The sequence below is a fragment of the Cryptomeria japonica genome, chromosome 4, assembly GCF_030272615.1.
Source record: "Cryptomeria japonica chromosome 4, Sugi_1.0, whole genome shotgun sequence".
Taxonomy (NCBI): Eukaryota; Viridiplantae; Streptophyta; class Pinopsida; order Cupressales; family Cupressaceae; genus Cryptomeria; species Cryptomeria japonica.
This window is the reverse complement of record NC_081408.1, coordinates 416,254,012-416,274,483: the sequence shown is the minus strand read 5'-3', so window position 1 is coordinate 416,274,483 and position 20,472 is coordinate 416,254,012. Positions and strand designations below refer to the sequence as shown.

The 20,472-nt window shown below is 35.1% G+C and overlaps 1 protein-coding gene across 1 annotated transcript in view; it reads right to left on the bottom strand.

Annotated features, from left to right (window-relative positions):
* Positions 1–20,472, bottom strand: part of LOC131030870 (serine/threonine-protein kinase BSK5) — a 63,960-nt gene that overhangs the window by 23,788 nt on the left and 19,700 nt on the right. Inside the window, exons 3-5 of the mRNA XM_057961817.2 lie at positions 10,082–10,215; positions 9,860–9,965; positions 1,021–1,106 (exon numbers count right to left, since the gene is read on the bottom strand). Coding sequence (XP_057817800.1) covers positions 1,021–1,106; positions 9,860–9,965; positions 10,082–10,215 — 326 coding nt within the window. The remainder of the gene's footprint in view (positions 1–1,020; positions 1,107–9,859; positions 9,966–10,081; positions 10,216–20,472) is intronic.

Genomic DNA, 20,472 nt, shown 5'->3' with positions numbered 1-20,472 from the left:
ACCCACGCTCGATTCCTCATAGGTACATTTAAAGTGAAATTCTCACTTGTGAATCTTGGCCTTCCATAGTTGGGTTCTAATATGGAGGTGGTTTCTAAATAAAAATGATTGTTGATCTTACATAGGTGAACACTAGTGTGTTTGCTTGCAAGCAGCTTGTATTGGTGCTCAAACGATCAGGATATTTGTAGTCAATATGCAATAAAAAAAATTAATAGTGTGCTGAATTTGTAATGACAATCCTCCCCTTTTAGGTTTGTATCTTTTTGGAGGTTTTTACTTTAGCGAGTTGGCTTTTAAAAAGTTATCGTTTCATTTTTATGCACCAAATGGTAGTCTGTCCTGTCTAAAATATGGGGATGTCCTCTCCCATCCTCAGGACAGTAGCCAGACCTTGTGGATGCATCCCCATAGGACACTGTATTGACTGGACAAAAAGATCAGAAATTGAGAAGAAACCAAAATCTTGACAGAACTCACAAGCAGAATGCTGCTCAGAAATGGTGAGCAAAATCAGTAAGTTTTATAACCCCACAAAGATTTGAAATCTAATAGCTTACATTTGGCATGCTGCCTCTAGGGAACAAAATGTCTGTTCCACTGAATAAAAATATAAGACACAAGACAAGATATAAAACTCACAATAAGTGCAATAAAGTGTATAAATGTGATGAAAATTTCTACTGCGTTTTATAATAAGATGAAAGCTCCTTGCTCAATGTCATAGCTTTAATTTTTTTATAATTATTGCAAAACAAAAGTAGATAATATCAAAAGTTCAATGTGGCTCCTAGAATTAATGAATGACACAATTAAAATACAGATACTTAGGTTTCCTCCATTGATGAATTATGTATGTAGATTACAAGTACTGAGATTTCCTCCATTGATAAGTTATGTATAACCTCTATTAAAAAAACACAAATAGATAGTTACTAGTTTAATTTGAACTTTAACAGGTGTGTTCACTGCAGAACATAATAACAGCATCAAAGATGTATTAGATAAAAGACAATTTACATGACTTGGTGGAATATGCTTCCCACTCAAGAGATCCAGCAGAAGCGTCCCAAAACTATAGATTACACTTTCAGGTGTCACTCTCCCTGCAAATACATAAAGAAAACATGAGTGATGGAAAAATAATAATAAACATGAGCTCTACAGTAAAACAAAAAACTGAAAAACTCTATCACATATATTAATAAACAAACAATCAATTCCAGCTACACAAAATTTAATACTGTAATAACACTACCATGCATTCAATTTTGGCGAGTTAAACTATATAAGTAAAACACTAACAGGTCAGCACATACAAAAGGAACAGACACTTAATACATTGAATCAGTAGAATGTTTCATTTACTGGGTAAATGATTGACAGTGCCATATAGGCTCAAGATGGAAAGAATATATCTTGGAAAAGCACGAGGTGAAACTAAAAATTAGTTGTTAAAGACTTAATTATAAAGTCATTAGAACAAGTTCGGAAAGAGTGAGCTCATTAGAAGTTGCTAAGACTTGCTGGGTCCTCAAAGCTCAGTACAACCAAAAGACTTCAAAAAACACTTAGGTAAGTATGAAAGCAACACAAAACTGTTTAAAAGAGATTTAAGTAAATATCCAAGAAACGCAATACTCTAACCTTTAAGACAAACCAATCCAGTAGAGGCCAGGCATTTGAGAGGTGCCATGTCTCTCATAACCAACATTAATAAATATGATCAAATTGTCTCATGTTTATGTAGTTCCCTTACCTTTTTTAGTACAACCCTAATTTATGATGTCTGGATAATATAGATTTTTAAGACTAGATGTTACCAAGTCCAAAATCATCGTTAGTCTTCAGCCAGAAAGAAATATAGACTTATGTCAAAATCAAAATGAAGTGTCTTAAAAATGGCTATGCACTTGTTACTAAAATGGTTGGCTACAAAAATCCAACGGGTTTAAAACACCCTTGTTAATAGACATTTGGCAACAAAGAAAAACATTAACTTTAGCAATAAAGCTATGTGGCATCACAAAAGTACCTGTCAATTAAATAAAAAATCAGTAATTATGCTTGCAATTTTAGCCATTTTTATCGAACTCAATGTTATTACAATTAGTCTTTTTAAGCCATTAATAGTAATACACTATTTAATCCTTCATTTCTATAATTATTATTAGAATCACAAATTTACTAGAGAGCTGCAGGAGCACTCGATGCTTACCATTGTCAAAAGAGATCCATAGATAATCACCCAATGCCAATTGGCAGTAAGAAACATTTTGCTGCATGGTCCAATCCTCCATCAGAGAACTGAATGTATTGGAAACCTACCTAGTATGTTCACTATGACCAAGGGAATCCCATTGTTTGAGCATCTAAAGTATATTAAGAGCAGTAATTTCTAATAGCAATTGATGATATCCATTACACAATCTAAATCACAATATGAATGTCTACATGACAATGTATCCTCAAAACAAAATTCTATTTTTTTAGCATTGAACTTTCTTCTCCAATGTCTTTATTTTTTCTCATTAAATTCCTTTAAGTTGTAATCTTATTGTTTAGCTCCCATTGTAATTAAAGAGCAAACTCATGTACGCAAGCATATTCCATTTCTAAGTTCTGCAAGTTTCCAAGTTGCTTTTGGAAAACTAGGAAAAGCAGAAGATAGAGTAGAAGGGTTAAAATTAGGTTATGAACTTATTTTAAACGTTTAAGCCTTAAAGAGTGTTTTCTGCAAGTTTCCAAGTTGCTTTTGGAAAACTTTGCTTATAAGTGTTGTGCACACTGTAAAACAGAGAAGAGCTTTATCGAGGATTTTTCTGAAAACATTTTCTGAGAAAAACATTAATGTATGTGTTTTATTGCAATATAATATAATTAGTTGTTCAAATTGTGAGAAACAATATTGTTAGTTGTTCAAAGTGTGCAAACCTGTTAAAGTGATGATTTTGTTATGCTAGATGCAAATTCATTATTCAAACTGTGGATGCACCTTCGTATTTATGATTAATTTTATTGTGTTGAAAGTAAAATTCATTGTTAATTCTGTATTACAGCCTTGTGTAAGATTTTACAAGTTACTGGAAAACAATTAATAGAGTTGAACTTTGTACTGGGTTGATTGATTGTCAGATATAATTTGCTTCTACTTTACCGTTCTCCTTTTTAATCTATAAAAGCTTGTGCAGTAGTGATTATTTCAGCTTCCTGTGTGTGATGAAATTGTTATTTTTAAGGTAATTTTGTCATCTGCATTGGATTTTATCTTGTGATAATGATTTCGCTTATTGAATACAGATTATCAATAATTGCAAGCCTTTTATTGTGATTGTTGTTAATTTGGATGTTTGTTGCTTTCAATAGTGATACTCTGGTACATTGAATTGAGATGCCTTAGCTTGTGCTTGTAATCCTTTGTTTTGTTTGTGTGCATGGATACGTGTTCTCTATAAGTTACTCTGAAATCTGTACCATTAAAAAAAAAAAAATTGCATGAGGTGTTTAGTGTTTGTTTCACCTAAACCTCAAATTTAATGTATTGCATGTTTAATTTTCAGTATTATTCTGAACCCTCAGATCAAAGCTTGCGAATATTTTAAGCATTGTAGATAACTCTCTCTGTATTTTGCAAAAGGGAGCTAGCCTTTCAAAAAGGAGGGAAATCAAACCATTTCCAGTTATCTTCCAACACATTAGCAGTGGATATTGCATCGTCCATTGGGTGAGTCACACCATATTTTCAAACACTAACACTATCACAAATTTACAGGTATGTAATGTAAATGAAAAAAAAATCATGTATTATAGTTCAACAGTAAAGTTTTTGTCATTGTCACCACATTAAAAAGAAAACAACAAAATACAAAATGTCATCATAAAAATAGTTTGAATGTTAGCATACATGGTGATCCAAGAAGAGCCTTCACCTATAGAAGTTCTGATAATAAAAATACAAAGGATATCCTCAAACAACTCAATAGAGCTTGTACTCATACAATGAAGAAATGGGAATGCTTAACATTTGTTCATGATGGTCAAAGCATCAACAACCCCTATAGCTCAAAAATGATTTTGAATTATTAGAGGTTCATGAACATCCTTCATGTTTTTGCCCTTCCTCAAAATTAGAAGTACTCAAGGCCTCCTCTTCCTTAATTCATTTCAATCATTCTGTCTTGTAGAGAACTGTTATCTTCATCTAAAACCATTGTCAATTTCTCGTACTATGCTTTATAATTGAACAATCATGGTGGTGGGGCATCCACTCACAAGTGCTCCCTCAACAATAGCCGATGGCCAACGATAGGGACATCTCTCATATGTTTTCCCCATACTACAGCCACATTGTATAATAGAATCAAAACATGTAATAACATGCAAACCCCTTGGAGAACTATTCTAATTAGGTCCTCAAATTTGAAACTCACCTGATTGAAATAATACACCACCCATGTAGGTCACAAGCCATCTATTCAAGTCCTATCCTCATCTTTGTTGTCAACCTAAAGAGGAGAGGAACTTCAAGGATACAACTACACGATATGGATGCAATGAAACATGAGCCCACTATTGCCTTAATCAATCAAAGAATCATAAATATCATGAGACAATTCAAGATTATAATGATTCTCAATAAACATGATCATGTCTTCAATATCGGACCTAGTGTCCATTGGATAATGGATATCCTCTATTGGGTAGTTCCAATAGATGATATTTGTGGGCTCAATAGGCATATAGTGGTACCCTGATTTGGTATCTTTGTTAAGGGCTTTACACCACAAAGTTTGTCAAAATGGTCTTCTATCCTTATAAGTGGATTAAAATTCTTTATAAAATGTTTTTGTTTAAGAATTTTTATTCAATGCCAAATCTCCTTGTTTCCATCCTTCTTTGGCACAAGCACAAGGGCTTCTACAAGACAATGGTTGGTCTTAATGTATCCTTTATTAAAATGTTTGTGAATTATATTTTCATCTCTTTATTCTCTAGGAATGAACAATGTTAAAGTGAGGAATTAGGACAAAAATATTCCTTGTATTAGAATAATATTAAGCCTAACAACGCAAGGCTTGGACACTACAATTCATAGCTAGATATTGTTCTTGTATTCCTTCATTAAATTTTCCAACTCCATTTTTTGTTTAAGGAGGTTCAGCATTAGCACATGCTCCAAGCCTACAACAATATCCCCATCTAGAGCATAGCTTTATTGCTACAACTTACCAACAATGTGCTGTTGTGTCTATGGGTGACTTGGGGAGTTGTCATTGTGTTGTTTTAGTGATATTGATGACCATGAGTATATTATGAAGAATCAAGCTCTAAATTTCATTTATGTGTGTCTCCCTTTTTTGGGGGGGGGGTTTGCATGTTTATTTCCAATTAAGATACAAAAAAATTGGAATCACATTTCTTGAATAAATTAATCGAGACCAGTTTGTGATAAAAAATATTCTTATTAAAGACATGCACTGAAATTAAATGAACTTCCTTAAGCCTTACGCAATGCATCTAGAGATGAATTATTTGAGAAGTTCACTAAAGCTTTCCCCATGCCCTTGTTGATCACTGTGCAGTTTTCTATGAAGGAGACTTTATTATTTGTTGCTTTTTATTCTCCTTATTAGAAGGCTTGATATTTGTGGCTACTTCCATTCCCTTGATGTCAATGCCTCCATAAATTTTTGGCTTAGGCATGCCCATCTTATCTACAAAATTCGGCTCTTTAACAATCATAGCCAATATAATTAAGATAGCTCTTCATATTCCTAACTCTAATCCAATGGTTCTTTGTCAACACCCAAGGTCAAATACTCAAATGGTTTGTTTTTTGCTAAATCACACCTCATGGGCTTACTAGGCTGCTTCAGAACACATTACTAGGGTGCTTCACAACACAACTTTTAGGTGTAGAAAGTTTAATACATGTAAAGATAGCTTGCAAGAACAAGGACTTATGCAACCAAGTTGTTGCCTTCTATGACAAAAATTAACTTTTGAACAATGCAGTGACAAAAACCCTCCCTCTAGTAGTTAACGTATGTTCTCATCCAAAAAAGCTAACATTCTCTGTGGAATGCTCAAATCTAGTTTTGACACCACAACTTTTCCCTTGGACATCTCAGATGGCGAAGTTGAATGCTCAAACTATTGGTCGCAAATCTCAATTGGCCCAAGCAAACAAGTCAAGGGATAAGAGTTCTACCTAGTAATCTCGAACAGCTATCTCTTGCCCTCATGTGACCTGAACAACTATTTTGTGGGTTGAGACAGCCCAACTGACCCAATCAACTATTTTGTGGGTTGAGACAGCCCAGCTGACCCAATCACTTCTTAAAGAACTGAAACTATGAAGCCATTGCAAGCCTCATTACTGCTTTACAAGTTTAACAAATGAAACTGAGCCCTTAGCAGTATTTTGTTTCTTGGTCTTTCTCTCATACTTGTCTAGACTTGCTTCAATTAATGTGATTTTTACCGGTCTTTTTGGCTAATCCTCTTAGTCTTTTAGCTAGAATACACATGTTTATAGGAAAGAGTGATGCTCTCTGTTTAAGATGCTTGCTTCATCAACTTTCTTGTATACATGCTTAAAACAAGTAAACAAGACAAAACTTTGCATTTCATGATATATTTTAAATAAAGGTGATGTGTATGTCCCAAAGTATACACCCATTAATTCAACAATATCATTTATGGAGTGCTACTTGTCATGGATGCTCTTCTCGACTTGCTATCAATGACCAAATTTATGACACTTTTCTTCCACCAAGAAAAAAACTCTTGAACTCACAAGCATGCATATAGATGCCCCTCCTCCATAAGCATAATACAACCATAGTCAATTTAAAAACCAATTTTGAAAAAAACTAACTTAACAGAAATCTGAATCTTGTGTGTTCACCAATGTTTTGACTCAGAATCAATGAAAACTCACCAAGCTGTCTTGGATTCGGACTTGGTGGAAAAATATGACCAAAAATCACAAATTAAACAATATTTAATATATGAAAAATGTTTTCACTAATTATTTTAAAAACTTAAATTAACTTTCCATTTTTTTCACAAACTCGATCAGGTCCAACAACTGAATCCTACAAGCCTACTAAAACTCACAAGATTCAGCATACTCACCAAGCTTGGCAACCACTCAATCGATAAGTCCTCAATGGATCTCAACACGCTGATGAGTAAAACAATTGAAAATGTATGTTACACTTTAAACATATCTACAATAGCTACAGATGTGAACATGACAATCATAATTTTACATAGAAAGAAAATACAATAAATTTAGATAGATTGCAAACTCAACGTCTCCCCCATTCCTAACAAGTTTTCCATATCCCCAAGTAATCACAGGTTTAACTCAGCAGAATTTGATGCCAAATTTTTTGAAAATTATTGCCATGTTCTTCAACAAGTCCAACATCTTAGCTTGCTGGCAACAATACATCAAAAACACACCAAAAAAAATGGGTTAAAGAGTTCAAAAACTTTGCTTTTATTGGCTTTATAAGCATTGTTCTTTGTCTTTTAAAAAACTATGAAATGGTGTGTGCCAACCTTCCATGGCTTTAAAACAAAATCATACTTAGGCGTCAAGGAACACACCAAGGGCGCTCACTCAAAACCTCACAAGGGTGCTACCCCAAACCCCACTAGGAGCATTGCCCACAAACCCCCACCAAACTCATTTGATACATTTTGTAGCTATATTTTGTAGTGAAGATTTAAGTGCTTTTTAGATTGTCAAGTTTTGTTAAGTTTTCGTTGAATCAAAAAACATTGGCTTGCCAAGTACTCTTCGAGTCCAAGTCTACAATCTAAGCAATAAAAAGCCTTCTACATCAATGTGAGGCCAAATGCATGCTAAATATTATGCCATTTCAAACCTACTTTGGTTTTCCATGAGCATGCCACAAGAAGTGATAAGGAAATCATGCAACTTGCACATTATGAAAAGTTAACAACCTTTCAATATTAAAGGCTGCTCATATTTGTGGTTTTCAAGTAAACCTTATAGCTGTAACATATTTAGTTTGGATTAGTGAAATGTCTCACTCTCATCTACTTGTACAAGTATTTATAGTTCCTCAATTGCTTCTATCAACACATGGAACAGCAACACAATTTTAATGGTGCTTCTTAGGTGCTACTCATTGTGAAAGCTGGTCATATGAATGCAAAAAACCATTTTAGTTTTGCAAATATTCTATCCAATAATCCAAAGTGAATTATGGAAATCATCCGCTTGCTATAGAATGAGGACTCCTCCATGTACTTCTCGTTCCCATCTTCTTTAAATATCTCTTCTTCTTAATTTGCTACCTCTTGATGATGATGAAGTTCCCAACATTTTAAGTGCCAATGCCCAATTATCTTGCAATGAGAACCATAGTTTTTTCCCATGATCTTGGACACCATTTTTTTTCTTCTTTTCTTGCTTTTTATGTTGATTCAAAGAGTGGTTTTCACAATTTTTGCTTCTTACACCTTGATGTTTCTTTGAGTTCAAAGAGTGGTATGAACAACTGCTTTCATTTTCTAAGTATTTGTAATTCTCAATGATTAATTGCTTCTTCCAACACATCGTCACCCAGCGGTGAATCACTCAACAAAATGAACGTAGATAGGTACCAACATCCATGCACTACATGACCCCTCTTTTTACAGTGAAGCAAAGTAGCAAACAATGGAAGACTTTGCTATATGTACCTTCTTGGGCTCCCCCTCTACTTTGGACAATTTTGATGTAGTGGGGATATTATACCTTCTCCTTTTGGTTGTCTCTCTCACTTTGGAGACTCTTTAGCTCTTCTTTGAGGGCTTTTCTTTTATTGAAAGCCTATCCACTTTGGATTCACCTTGCATTCACTCATGTAGTCATGAAATGGTGATGGGCCACCTCCTCCTTCAAGAGCTGCTGTCCTAATGAAATCTCAAAGTTGGCCCTCGAAGGTAGTGCAATACTACATCCCCTTCATAAGAAACCTGTCCATTCTTTAGACACTTTCAAACTCACAAGAACATCAACTTGTATAGGATTTACATGTTTTTACAAGGGTTCCTTGCTTCATAACTTTTCAGCATTCTTCACCTTCTTTGCTACCGAACTCCCCCAAAACCTGCTTATTAAGGCCATTCCTCCATTTCTATGGGAATTGTCAATCCTTAGACAATCTTGCCAAAACATTTTCCAACATGAATCATCTTGAATAACATCTTAGAGCTAGTTCCCTTAGTAATCTTCTCAAAATCACGAAAGGAATCATTCAATTCTTGATTGCAAGAAAGGGCATATAGTGAAATGGCTATTATCCATACCTTAACTACAATTTGTGCATCCTTGATTGAGGTTTGTTTTCTTTGCATGGTAGACTAACCTCTCCTTTTCACTTCACCATCTCCTTAGAACTTTACCAACTTCCAAATTGTTGCATTCAGCTCTTGCTGCAACTACTTTTAGAAATCCATGAAGAACATCCATGGCTTGTTAATCATCAAATATGGAAGAAAATACACACGAATCTGGAAATGTGTCACCAAATCCTTACAAGGCACAGTCCATAGTCAAAAATGAACAATTATAATTTCTAACTGTTTGCAACTTGCAGACAACCTAATTTGCACATTAATACCCAAACAAGTTCTCAGTTTAGTTGAGGGAGAAAGTTAATCCCTATACATTCAAGAATATCTTTTATACTAACTTGATATGTATTTTGAAAACTAGTAAAGGAACCAGATCATATTTTATACCAAAGAAAAACCACAAAAGTGGAATCCGAATTACAGCCTCCACCAAATATGGAAGAAATGTATAGATATTAAAACTAAAACAAATCAATACCAGTTCTCAAGTATTCGGGAGGAGTGAAAGCCAAATTTGTGCTGTAACTTTTCCCATCTCTACTATTCTTCATGAGACCAAAGCATGAAAGCCTGGGATTGCCACCCTGCCAAGCTCAAAATACCGATGAGAAAGAAAAACAACAAAAATGAAAATCAAAAACACAATTGCAATCACTAAATTAGAAAAAGCATGTCTTCTTTAACTTAAAAAAATGATTACCTGGTCAAACAAGATTCTGTAAGCATTAAGATCATGATAGAGAGCCCTCCCTTTGCTACTGCAGTATTCCAGTGCCTGTGCCAAGTGAAGAGCAACCCTTAACCGCATTGCCCATTGCATAGGTTGCACCTCCCCTACACCAGTAAGATCTCAATACAATCATTAGACAAGAACTTCATAGAAGTTCATAAATCCTAAGCTGTCAAAAAAGCATAAGGGCTGTATAAATAAGAAAATATAATAAATGGGAAAAAGCATTGCTTTTTAATAACAGTTGTACTCTGCACCTTCATGAGACCATTTAAGACATCAAAATGATAACAAGATGAAAATCTTTACAACATAATTTCCATTTTTTTGAAGTAAGTCATAGAGGTATATATTAAAGCAGATTGATAGAAAGAAATTGATTCTTATAAATAAAATACTTTGCTGTTGAATCTAACAATCACACTCGGTAAACTTAATTTAATTTTATTATTATCATGCTACTTGAAATGAAGAATGCATGGGCTTTATTGCCCAACTGTTCACAGTAAACTGCACTCAATCACAAGGAAACAGGAAAACTTGAGTGCATAGGCAACTTGGCATGATACAATTCTTTAATTGGTTTTAACTTTTACCACCATTTGTCTTTATGTTCTATGACCAAAGGGTAAAGAATCCAAATGGACTAACATGACAAATTCATGATTAGAGACTCCACAAACCACTTTGCTTTTCATAATAATCACATTACTTGAAACAAAGCATCATACTTAGGTGTTAGCCCAAGTGTTCACTGTAAACCACACTCAGTCACAAGGATCCAGAAAAAGCTAAAAAACCCAATGCATCTGGAACTTGGCATGACACAATTCCTAGCTTCATTTTACCTTTACCACTCTTAATCATTACATCCCGGTGACCAAAGGGTTAAGAATCTTGCTGGATTAGAACAACAAAATTTCATTAGAAAACATTTTCATATGATTACAATTTGAGCAAAATAACACTACTCTGATACTTTATCTTTAGAGGTAACTTTCATAGCATTTTACCTTCAAAAGAAAAGCATGGTGGAATTGGTAAGGAAACACAGTCCTAAGCAAATATGGAAACTTCATCAATGCATCTTTCCTATGAGATACTGATCTCACTCACCTGGACTAATAGAGTAATCTTTTGTAACATTGCAGAACAACTGGATAGATACATGGCTTCTGCAAAGAGGTTGAATCATGCACCAATTTTGCTAGAGATGAATGAAAACCCCCCAAGAAAAACCCTTTAAGATCAAATTAATGTGGCTCAAAGACAAACTCATATATATTCTTGACCTCAAAAAATCATTGTTGTAGGAGCCAACAAGGTGCAGGGCCCCAAGACATCTGAATTGGCCCACAAATTGAGGATATTAGGGCTCATATCAGGGGATTGAATAAAAACAGTTTTGGAACATTTATGAGGGTATAGAAAACTTGGAGGAACCCCTGGAAATGATTGATAAAAATGTCCAAAAGGAAGTGTAATGGCAATTCCCATCCCAAAAATCTCTAAAGTTTAACCACACATATACTGAATGACCTCTATCAAAAAAAGAGAATTTGTTAATCAGAAATCGAAGGATATTTGGTTATAAAACATTGTCCTACACCGCAATCACATCAATTCACTAAAGCTAGACACCAAGTAAACATGATAACCTAAACATAAAACATTGAGGAAGTCACTAATTCAGAACCAAATGGATTAAAAGTCATTAATTATTTCAGAAACTTTCTCCCTGAGAGGATAGAGAAGGGAAATAATCTGAAATTGCAATGCTCAAAGAGAATCCCAAATTCAAGGAATAGGTGATTACATTTGGCTCTGTGGTCTCCCAAATTACTATCAAATACGGCACACACAAACCAATTTTGTTTAAAATCTATGTTAAATATTAAAATATTTCTTTTGCAACTGCCTCACACCACAATGTCAATCAATTTTGTAAGCATTTCAGAACTTCTCAATGTTTATTGCTCTTAGCAAACCAGGTTATGCACTAACTTTTAGGATTCATCCATCCTGGAGGTAAGATGCCCAGGACATTCTTTAGGCATATTATGCCATAGAGTTAAGGGCTGAAAGGACGAAATTTCACAGCACAGTTTGTATAGATTTCCCAGAGATACTTAAGGGGCTTCCCCTCAATTTCTTAGGAGGTTCAGCAACTGTTAGATCAGAAACAATTAATGCCTCATAGAAAATTAAAAGCAATAAGCCTTTAAAATTTTGTGGGGGCTGCAATCATCTGCCATATGTACCGCATTTTTTAAATCATGGACATTGAGTCCATACTTGCATTATTCGGCTCACGAACCATTGGGTCAGACCTTGGCAGGGGATTGACAATAAGAGGAATTTCGGGCAAAAAAGACCTTTTGCATTGTTAAAGGAAACAATCAGATGCCATGTGTTTCAATCCCTCTTCACCTGTCACTGATCCTTTTATTATTCATCATGATAGTTGACTGTTGAATAGCATGTTTTACCTAGTATAGATAATTTATATCATCACATCAAGATTTCTCTACTTACATGACTACTGAAGTCAAACAATCCCATTTAAGAGCATATTAAAATTAAGAATACAACATAATGAACTGATACTAGGATGTCAAAGTATAAATGTTTATTAAGAATGGCTCTGTTAGATAAGGTAGCTACATCTGCAAACACATTATAGTAAAACATCTTTAACGTATCTTCCATGGATATTACGAGGATGTATATTAAACATCTGACCCCACAGGGGATTATTGACATAGAGATAAAACAACTATAGATAGTTGTGAGCCATTATCTATCCAAAGGTCAGGTAGCTTTTTTTATTAAAAAACACTGAGATAATCCCATAAGGAACTCATAACCATTGTTTCCTATCGAACTGCACATAGTATCCATTACTCCAGTCAGTAATAGTAAAAGAGTAAAAGTATGTACAGAACTAAGAAATCATAATTGTAATTTAACTTAGAATGAAATACTGACTTCTACTCTTCAAGAGCTTAATACAACATGTTACTAAGGTTAGGTCATCTACGGTCTCTATCACACGCTACACCTTTCCTCAGGACATATCACTTTGAATTAGTGCAAATATATCATATATCAGGTCCTCGTCCCAAGACCATAAACTACTCTATTCATGCATCCAAAGGAAAGCAAACTTAATTTAAATTTAGATTGAATGGGAAATTCTCAACGCACAATTGTCAAATGAAAACTTTCCTAACTGCACTCTAGCTAAATAAGATGAGAGGGAAGGAGAATGAAAAATGTCTACCTGTAACAGGTAGTTGGGGTTATGAATCCATTTGCTTAACAATTCCAAGCAGAGAAAGTGGTTGTTGTCTACCCCCAACCACCTCCATTGCAAGTGGAGGGGGTCCATAAAGGGTCAAGAGTACATTTCTATATTATAAAGCATTCTCTACCCATGAATCACTACAATTACTCAAACCCATTCCTTCCAATACCATCCATTATACAGTTCACCTTTTACATACCCAATCACTTTCTCTTCCCCTTCTAGCTTATGTAGGTGGTGTAGGGTTCCAAGTATAATGACAAGCACACTAATAGATTAGTCAAATCATAGTTCCAAGACTCAGAATCAGCTCAGACTTAGAAAGCTGATTTTTGACTCGGACTTAGCACTCAAATCGACAAAGACTCGGCAAATTGATCTATGTGGCATCAAAAACAAAAAACTATTAGTGAGGTAACCAAAAACCCTTGTCTTTATGTAAATTTATAAATCAACAAGAATAGTATGGCAGTTGGACTTCCATCCCTTCAAGGAAGTCAAAATGTGTGTGCAGGGTATCAGATGGGCAATTAAAGTCAACATACATTTGATACAAAAGTATACATCCTTAACGAGAGTCTTTGAAAAGCCTTGCAAAATATCACTGCCAATGAAATATCATCAAGTAGAAAATCTTACATAAGTGATTTCCAAGTTTTCAGTTGTATTACTTTTGTACATATTACCAAGGAGAAGAAAAATTATTTAGATGCAAAAAGCAAAATGTATATGTTTGTTGGCTACAATAAACAATCTAAATCACAAATAAAAATAGATGTCTCTATGCACAATCTAAAGTAATTAATATTGAAGATAAGACAACATTTTTTTCATTTGATGGTAATATACTTTTGATCAGGGAAACAAATTGTGCCAGATAGTAAACAGATAAATTTTGCTCAAAATTTGGTTTCCCAGAGGTATTTGAGCCTAGCACATTTGCAGTAGCCAAAGGAAAGCCTGAACAGGAAACTGTTGTTACTGTGGAATATGATAACTTGATAAAAATAAGACTTGGGTGCTGTCAACATTTCCCCCAAAGAAGAAATCAATTGGTTGTTAATAGACATATAAAGTCAAGTGTAAATTAAATAGTCCTTTGGACAAGTACAAAGTTCATCTTGTCACTGAAGGATATGTGGAAGAGGAAGGGGCCAAAGGAATGCCTGAACAAGATACTGTTGTGAAGGTGGAATATGATGCCTTGATGAAAAATAAGACTTGGGTGTTGTCTACATTGCCCCCAAAGAAGAAATTGATTGGTTATCAATAGACTTATAAAGTCAACTGTAAATTAAATAGTCCTTTGACTCCTTTCGACAAGTACAAAGTTCATCTTGTCACCAAAGGTTATGCACAAGGGGAAGTGATAGACTAAGAATTCTTTGTCAAGATGGTAGCCTTTGTCTCTACTATAAGTGGTGCAGGAGCACCCTTCTTAACGCTTTCTCTTTGTTTTGTTGGTGATATGCTTCTTTAGAAGCCATTGTACATGAATAAGAGCCATGAGCTCATGTGTGCTAGACTAGGTCCTAGTTTTAGGTCCTTAGTGAGTTTGTTGTGATTTCTTGTGCAGGAGAGGTTGAGTGTGCCTGGAGTGTGTGTTAGGCCTTATTGGCATGTTGATGTCCTTAGGATAGCCCAAAATAGGCTTAGGAGTCATGAAAAGCAACAATGGCAAAGTTGCTCAAAAGATGCAAAAGTTGCATGACAACTTTTAAAAGTTGTCAAGCAACTTTTCCACCCAAAATGATCATAGACCCTTGTTGTGCGTGGTAAACCCTAAATGTGGCACACCGACCGAGGTATGGGTGGTATAAGTACTTGCAAACCCTAAATGAATGGGTTGGATGTCAGAGATTGTACGGCCCTAGCAAAAAGATCAGACTGAGACTGTGAAACTGTTACCAGTCAGTTTTAATGAAGAAAACAAGCAAGTTAATGGATTGAGAAACGCCAGAATCTGTGTGGAATGTTTTTCCTAGTGTAAATACTTTCATTTCAAGCAATTAGTGTAGGTTCTTACTTGCAGATTGAGTGTGTTTGTGTATAGTTTGTAAACTGTCTTCTTACTGTCCAGTTTTGGACAGGATTGTGTAAATGGCTGCATAACTCCATTCCCCGTTGTGGAACCACCATGAAACCATGGGGAATGAGAGTGCAGACCTTGTACCATATTGCAAAACAAGCAGGGCCCTTAAAAATGCAGGAAGGCCAAGCAAAGACCCACTCCTAGGCAAGACTAGACAGTGTCCGGTTAGGAGAGGTTGAATTGCAAAGGTCTTGGAGAGCAAGGTTGGACAGAGGAGAGTACATCCTTTGGAGGAGGTGTAGAGGAGTGTTAGAAGCATCATTGGTGAGAAGGAGGAGCCTCCACCAATCCAAACAAGGTGGCTAACACACAAAACCTTCACTGTGACCCAGGCAGACCACAAAACCCTTAAAAACCCCAAAATTCGCCCTAGGCATTGTACGGCCATTTGGAGGTCCAAAACCTAGAAAATCCTTGAGCCCTTGCCAATTGAATGGCAGTCCATTTTGGGAGTTAGGGTTGTTTATGCATCGTTTGTGAGAGGGAGCCCTAGAAGACCGGTTAGGAAGCCTAATTGGTCCTAATCCTTCTAGCCCTGTTTTGTAAGCAAAAACACAAAACAGTGAAATCGGTAGAAAGGATGAAGGTAGCAACTTCTTGGGGGCACATGGAGGGATGTAAAACATGTTTTAAGACCTGATTTGACCTTGCTAAGACCTTGGAAAGTGTGAAACAAACCTTAGCCCTTATTAGCCATAGTAAGGGGTTTTGAGTCTCATGAGTAGGTGAGACCTTAGCAGCAGCATAGCAACTCATTGGTGGGTGGATTGGGCAAGGTCAGGGGATTCCTCAAGCAAAGGGAGTCCTAGAGACCCTAAGGTGTGAGGAGAACACCAGGTGATCCAAGGAAAGGATCCAGGAGCATAGACTAGGCTAGTCTATCCCAAACCCCATCCCATCAATAAGGATGCTAACATTACAATCACTTCTCCATTGTTGCTCAATTTGGATGATAGGTAATAACAAATGGATGTCAAAAATGTCTTCTTGAATAAAGACTTGGAGGAGGAAGTCTACATGATTAAATTGCTAGGATTCCAAGTTCCTAGAAATAAGCATTTGGTTTCCATGTTGTTAAAATCCTTGTATGGTCCTTGAGCCTAGTATTGTAAAATTGATAAGTCTCTTAAAGATTCCAGTTTCAAAAAAGCCATTTTGAACATATTCTCTACGTCAAAAAATTGGTGGTGGTAGCATATTGATGTTGATTGTCTATGTTGATGATCTTGCCATCATCGGAAGCAATGTATATTTAATTCAACAAATAAAAAATATATCTGTTCTATTTTTTATATGATAAATCTAGGCATGCTTTAAATATTGTTCATAGAATTTTCACAATTTGATCATACTAGTTTTGTATTACAAACCAATTATACCAAATCTCTTCTAGAAAAACTAAGGAGGTCTGATTGTAATCCAACATCTACACCTACGGAAGTTGGGGGAAGTTATTAACTGATACTAATTCACTACTTGTCAATGAATTAATGGATCAGCAATCGGTAGGTACTTTGATTTATTTTACTACCACCCAGCCAGACTTATGTTTGTAGTAACTTGTCTTTCTCGATTCATGTCTAAACGTCAAGAGGAACAAGTCCTTCAATATGTCAAACAATCTCCTGACCTTGGCTTTCTATATCAAAGATATGTCAATTCCAATTGGGTTGGATCAATTGATGCAAGGAAATCTACGAGTAATAGGTTTGCTCTTGGTTTAAGAGTAGTTTCCTAGCAGAACAAGCTACAACATTTGATTGCCTTATCTCACACTGAAGCAAAATGCAAGGCAATCCTCAATGTAGGTTGTGAGGCAATGGGGTTGTGAAGGATCTTCATCAATCTTCAACTTGATCAAACAGCACCAAGAACATTTTTTTGTGACAACTAGAGTGTTCTCAAGATGGCAAAGAATCCAATCTCTCATGCAAGAACAAAGTATATTGATTCTTGAAGTTCCCTCACCATTGCATTTGCTTGTAGGTTTATAATGAAGACATTTCACTTGTTGTCCTGAAACAATGCATGTTGCTCACATAATGACCAAACCACTTTACAAGGATAAGTTTGTCAATTCTAGAGGTAAACTTTGGGATTGTATCAAGTTTAGTCACTAAGGGGGTATCAAATTAGTTAAACTAGTGTAGATATCTTAAATACATTAAATACAATAATATAAAAGACACCGAGAGATATCAATATAACTTATTACTTCTATAATTATAAATTAGTGTTATTTATTTATTAATTTATATACATTGTTTGTATTTATATAATTATAAATATTCTTTTATGTTAAATAATTATAAGTAAATTAATATTATTATTTATAAATAACATATAAATATTGTATTTTTCCATTCAAGAAATAAGAGATAATCCAACTACTAGAAAAGACGGTCAAAGTAATAAGTCTAAGCACAAAGAAAGAGAAGGACAATGGAGCCCTTCTCGTACGGGCTTCATCAAACTGAACTTTGATGGAGCCTCTAGACATAACCCACGTTTGGCACATGGGGGTTTTATGCTCAAGAACTCACCTAGGGAGCTTTTGTATGGAAGCTCTCTTTTCCTTGGGATAAAATCAAATAACAAAACAAAATGGGTAGCACTAATAGCTGATTTGGCAGCAACTACTTCCCACAAGATGCCTAAACATGTAGTAGAAACAGATTAGATGATCTACATTACGGGAATAAACAAAGACAAAAATCTAAACTGAAAGTTACATATGTTTGCAAAAAAAGTTGTATGTCTCAAATCTAGTTTTGAGGAGATATGTTTTTGTCATTGTAAGAGAAAGTTGAATTGAACAGCAGATCATCTAGCAAATGCAAGCATCAACCAAGAGCCAATAACAACACATTAGGTTTCAAGTGCCTTAATCATTGTTTTCTTTAGCAATCTTCATAGGAAAGAAGGTTGTTGAGGTTTAAATGTAAGCTTACAATGTTTCACTTATTGCTAAAGGTGGAGTGTGTGTGAATTACACAAGTTGTATTCCCCATATTGACAATGTATGGGAAGCATTTGCGCTTGAGTTTGGAAGCTTTGGTAATGGGAGGGATTAAAGGTTGATGTGTATTCATGGATGTCGGTGGCCTCACTAGCATGGTGAGTGCCATGAAAAGAGAAATTGGTGCATTGAGGGATTTCTAAAACAATGCGGGGGTGGTAATAGAGGGCTTAATGTTTCACATGATAATGAGAGGCTTGAAGTGAGAAGCAGTCACACCATCCCAAGTTCTACAATGGCTCTACTCACCAAATGCCCCAAGGAGCTTAGTAATGGTGTTTGGTTCCCTTCCTTAGCAAGGTTTGCTAACTACTAGTAGGTTATATGTGACGCAAGTGATTTGACAAGGTTTGTGGAGGAGGTGTTTGAGATAACTGAGGACTTGTCTATGAGCAAGGAAGAATGGGGTTTGGTATAAGGTTTAGTTATTAAATGCTTGTAGTTTATTTCTTTAGATATTAGTATGGTGTAGTGGATGGTGTTTGGGGCACCAATACAATTTGGACTTAATTTTGTTGTTTTTGTATCAGCCCACATTATGATAGTGTGGTGTATGCCTTGTACTATTAGTATTTGCTATTGGTTTTTATTGAATGCTTAAGATATTCATGGGTGAGGGGCTCAACAAAACCCCTACAAAATAAATCAAAACTATTTCTTTTGAATTGTATCTCTTATATCATCTTCTATATGTCATTTAATTGAGTTTAAAATATATCATAATGTAAAATATATAATATGAATATTTAAATAACCTGTAAATATAATAATATAAATATTATATTTAACTACTTATTTTCAATTTGACATGTAAATGGTCATCAAAGTTAAGCTAAGGGATTTTTATAAACACAATCACACCAATACAATCCACCCCTTGATGCAATTGTAGTTCAATTCTCAACATAATAAAATCGACAATATTTTTTTTGTATGGTTGTTTTGAAAGCATGTGAGTTGTTTGGAATGTAGTTTTACTTTATTGTTAGCCCATTGTTGCACATGGATTGTCTATTTGTTGTGAAGTTGCTCCTCAATTGTAGGGGTTGTAGTTTAATTATTTGGGCTTATATGATAAGCCATGCTGCAATGGAATTCTTACAGCTTGTTCAATAAAGCTAATATGAAAAAGCACAATAGCAAGGATGGCAACCATAGAAACACACCCTAAAATGGAATTTTCCCATATTTAAAAAAGAAATACTTTCACAAACAAAAGCTAATAACATTCCAAAATATTGTCAAGAGCATTCCAATAAATTACAAACACCTCAACAAGGCTCCTACTGTCCAGCATCTCTGTCAAAGTTTATAACCCCTCACTTTAGCCAAAGCTACTTCAAAGAATGTGGTCTTTAGCTTGTTCCCCTTCCCATCGTCAAACATCCAAAGATTATTCAAAATAAAGAGCACTATCTTTAGCTTAGTCCCCTCACTAAACATCCAATGAAGGCCTCAAGACACATTTGACTTTAAAGCATACTTCATCGTGCAACTAGAGCATAAATAATAGTTTCATTACCATCCCTTCTACCCAAGCATTCACACACAAGGCAGTATTACCCAAGTAGGAGGAAAGGGAGGTAATACACGTACACAATTACACAACATAAACAGATAAAAACAATCACCAAATTTCACAATATACCATAAAACAGTTTCACCACTAAAGAAATGGTTTTTGGGCTACTATTATCTGGGTTCTTGCTAGAACATTTCTCAACTCTAACATACTTCCCTGAATCTCTTTCAATGAATCTAGTCAAATCTCTCGCCACAGTCACATAAATAGAAATTGTCATTTTTGAGGTCGATTACTTGATTTTATATTTATTCTTCTCCTTCAACTTTGAGAAATCCAATTTTGTAGTAAAATTTGAGTCAATATCTGACAGTCACATTGAAAATTTCCTACTTTATTTTATATCAAGTTTATCACAGTT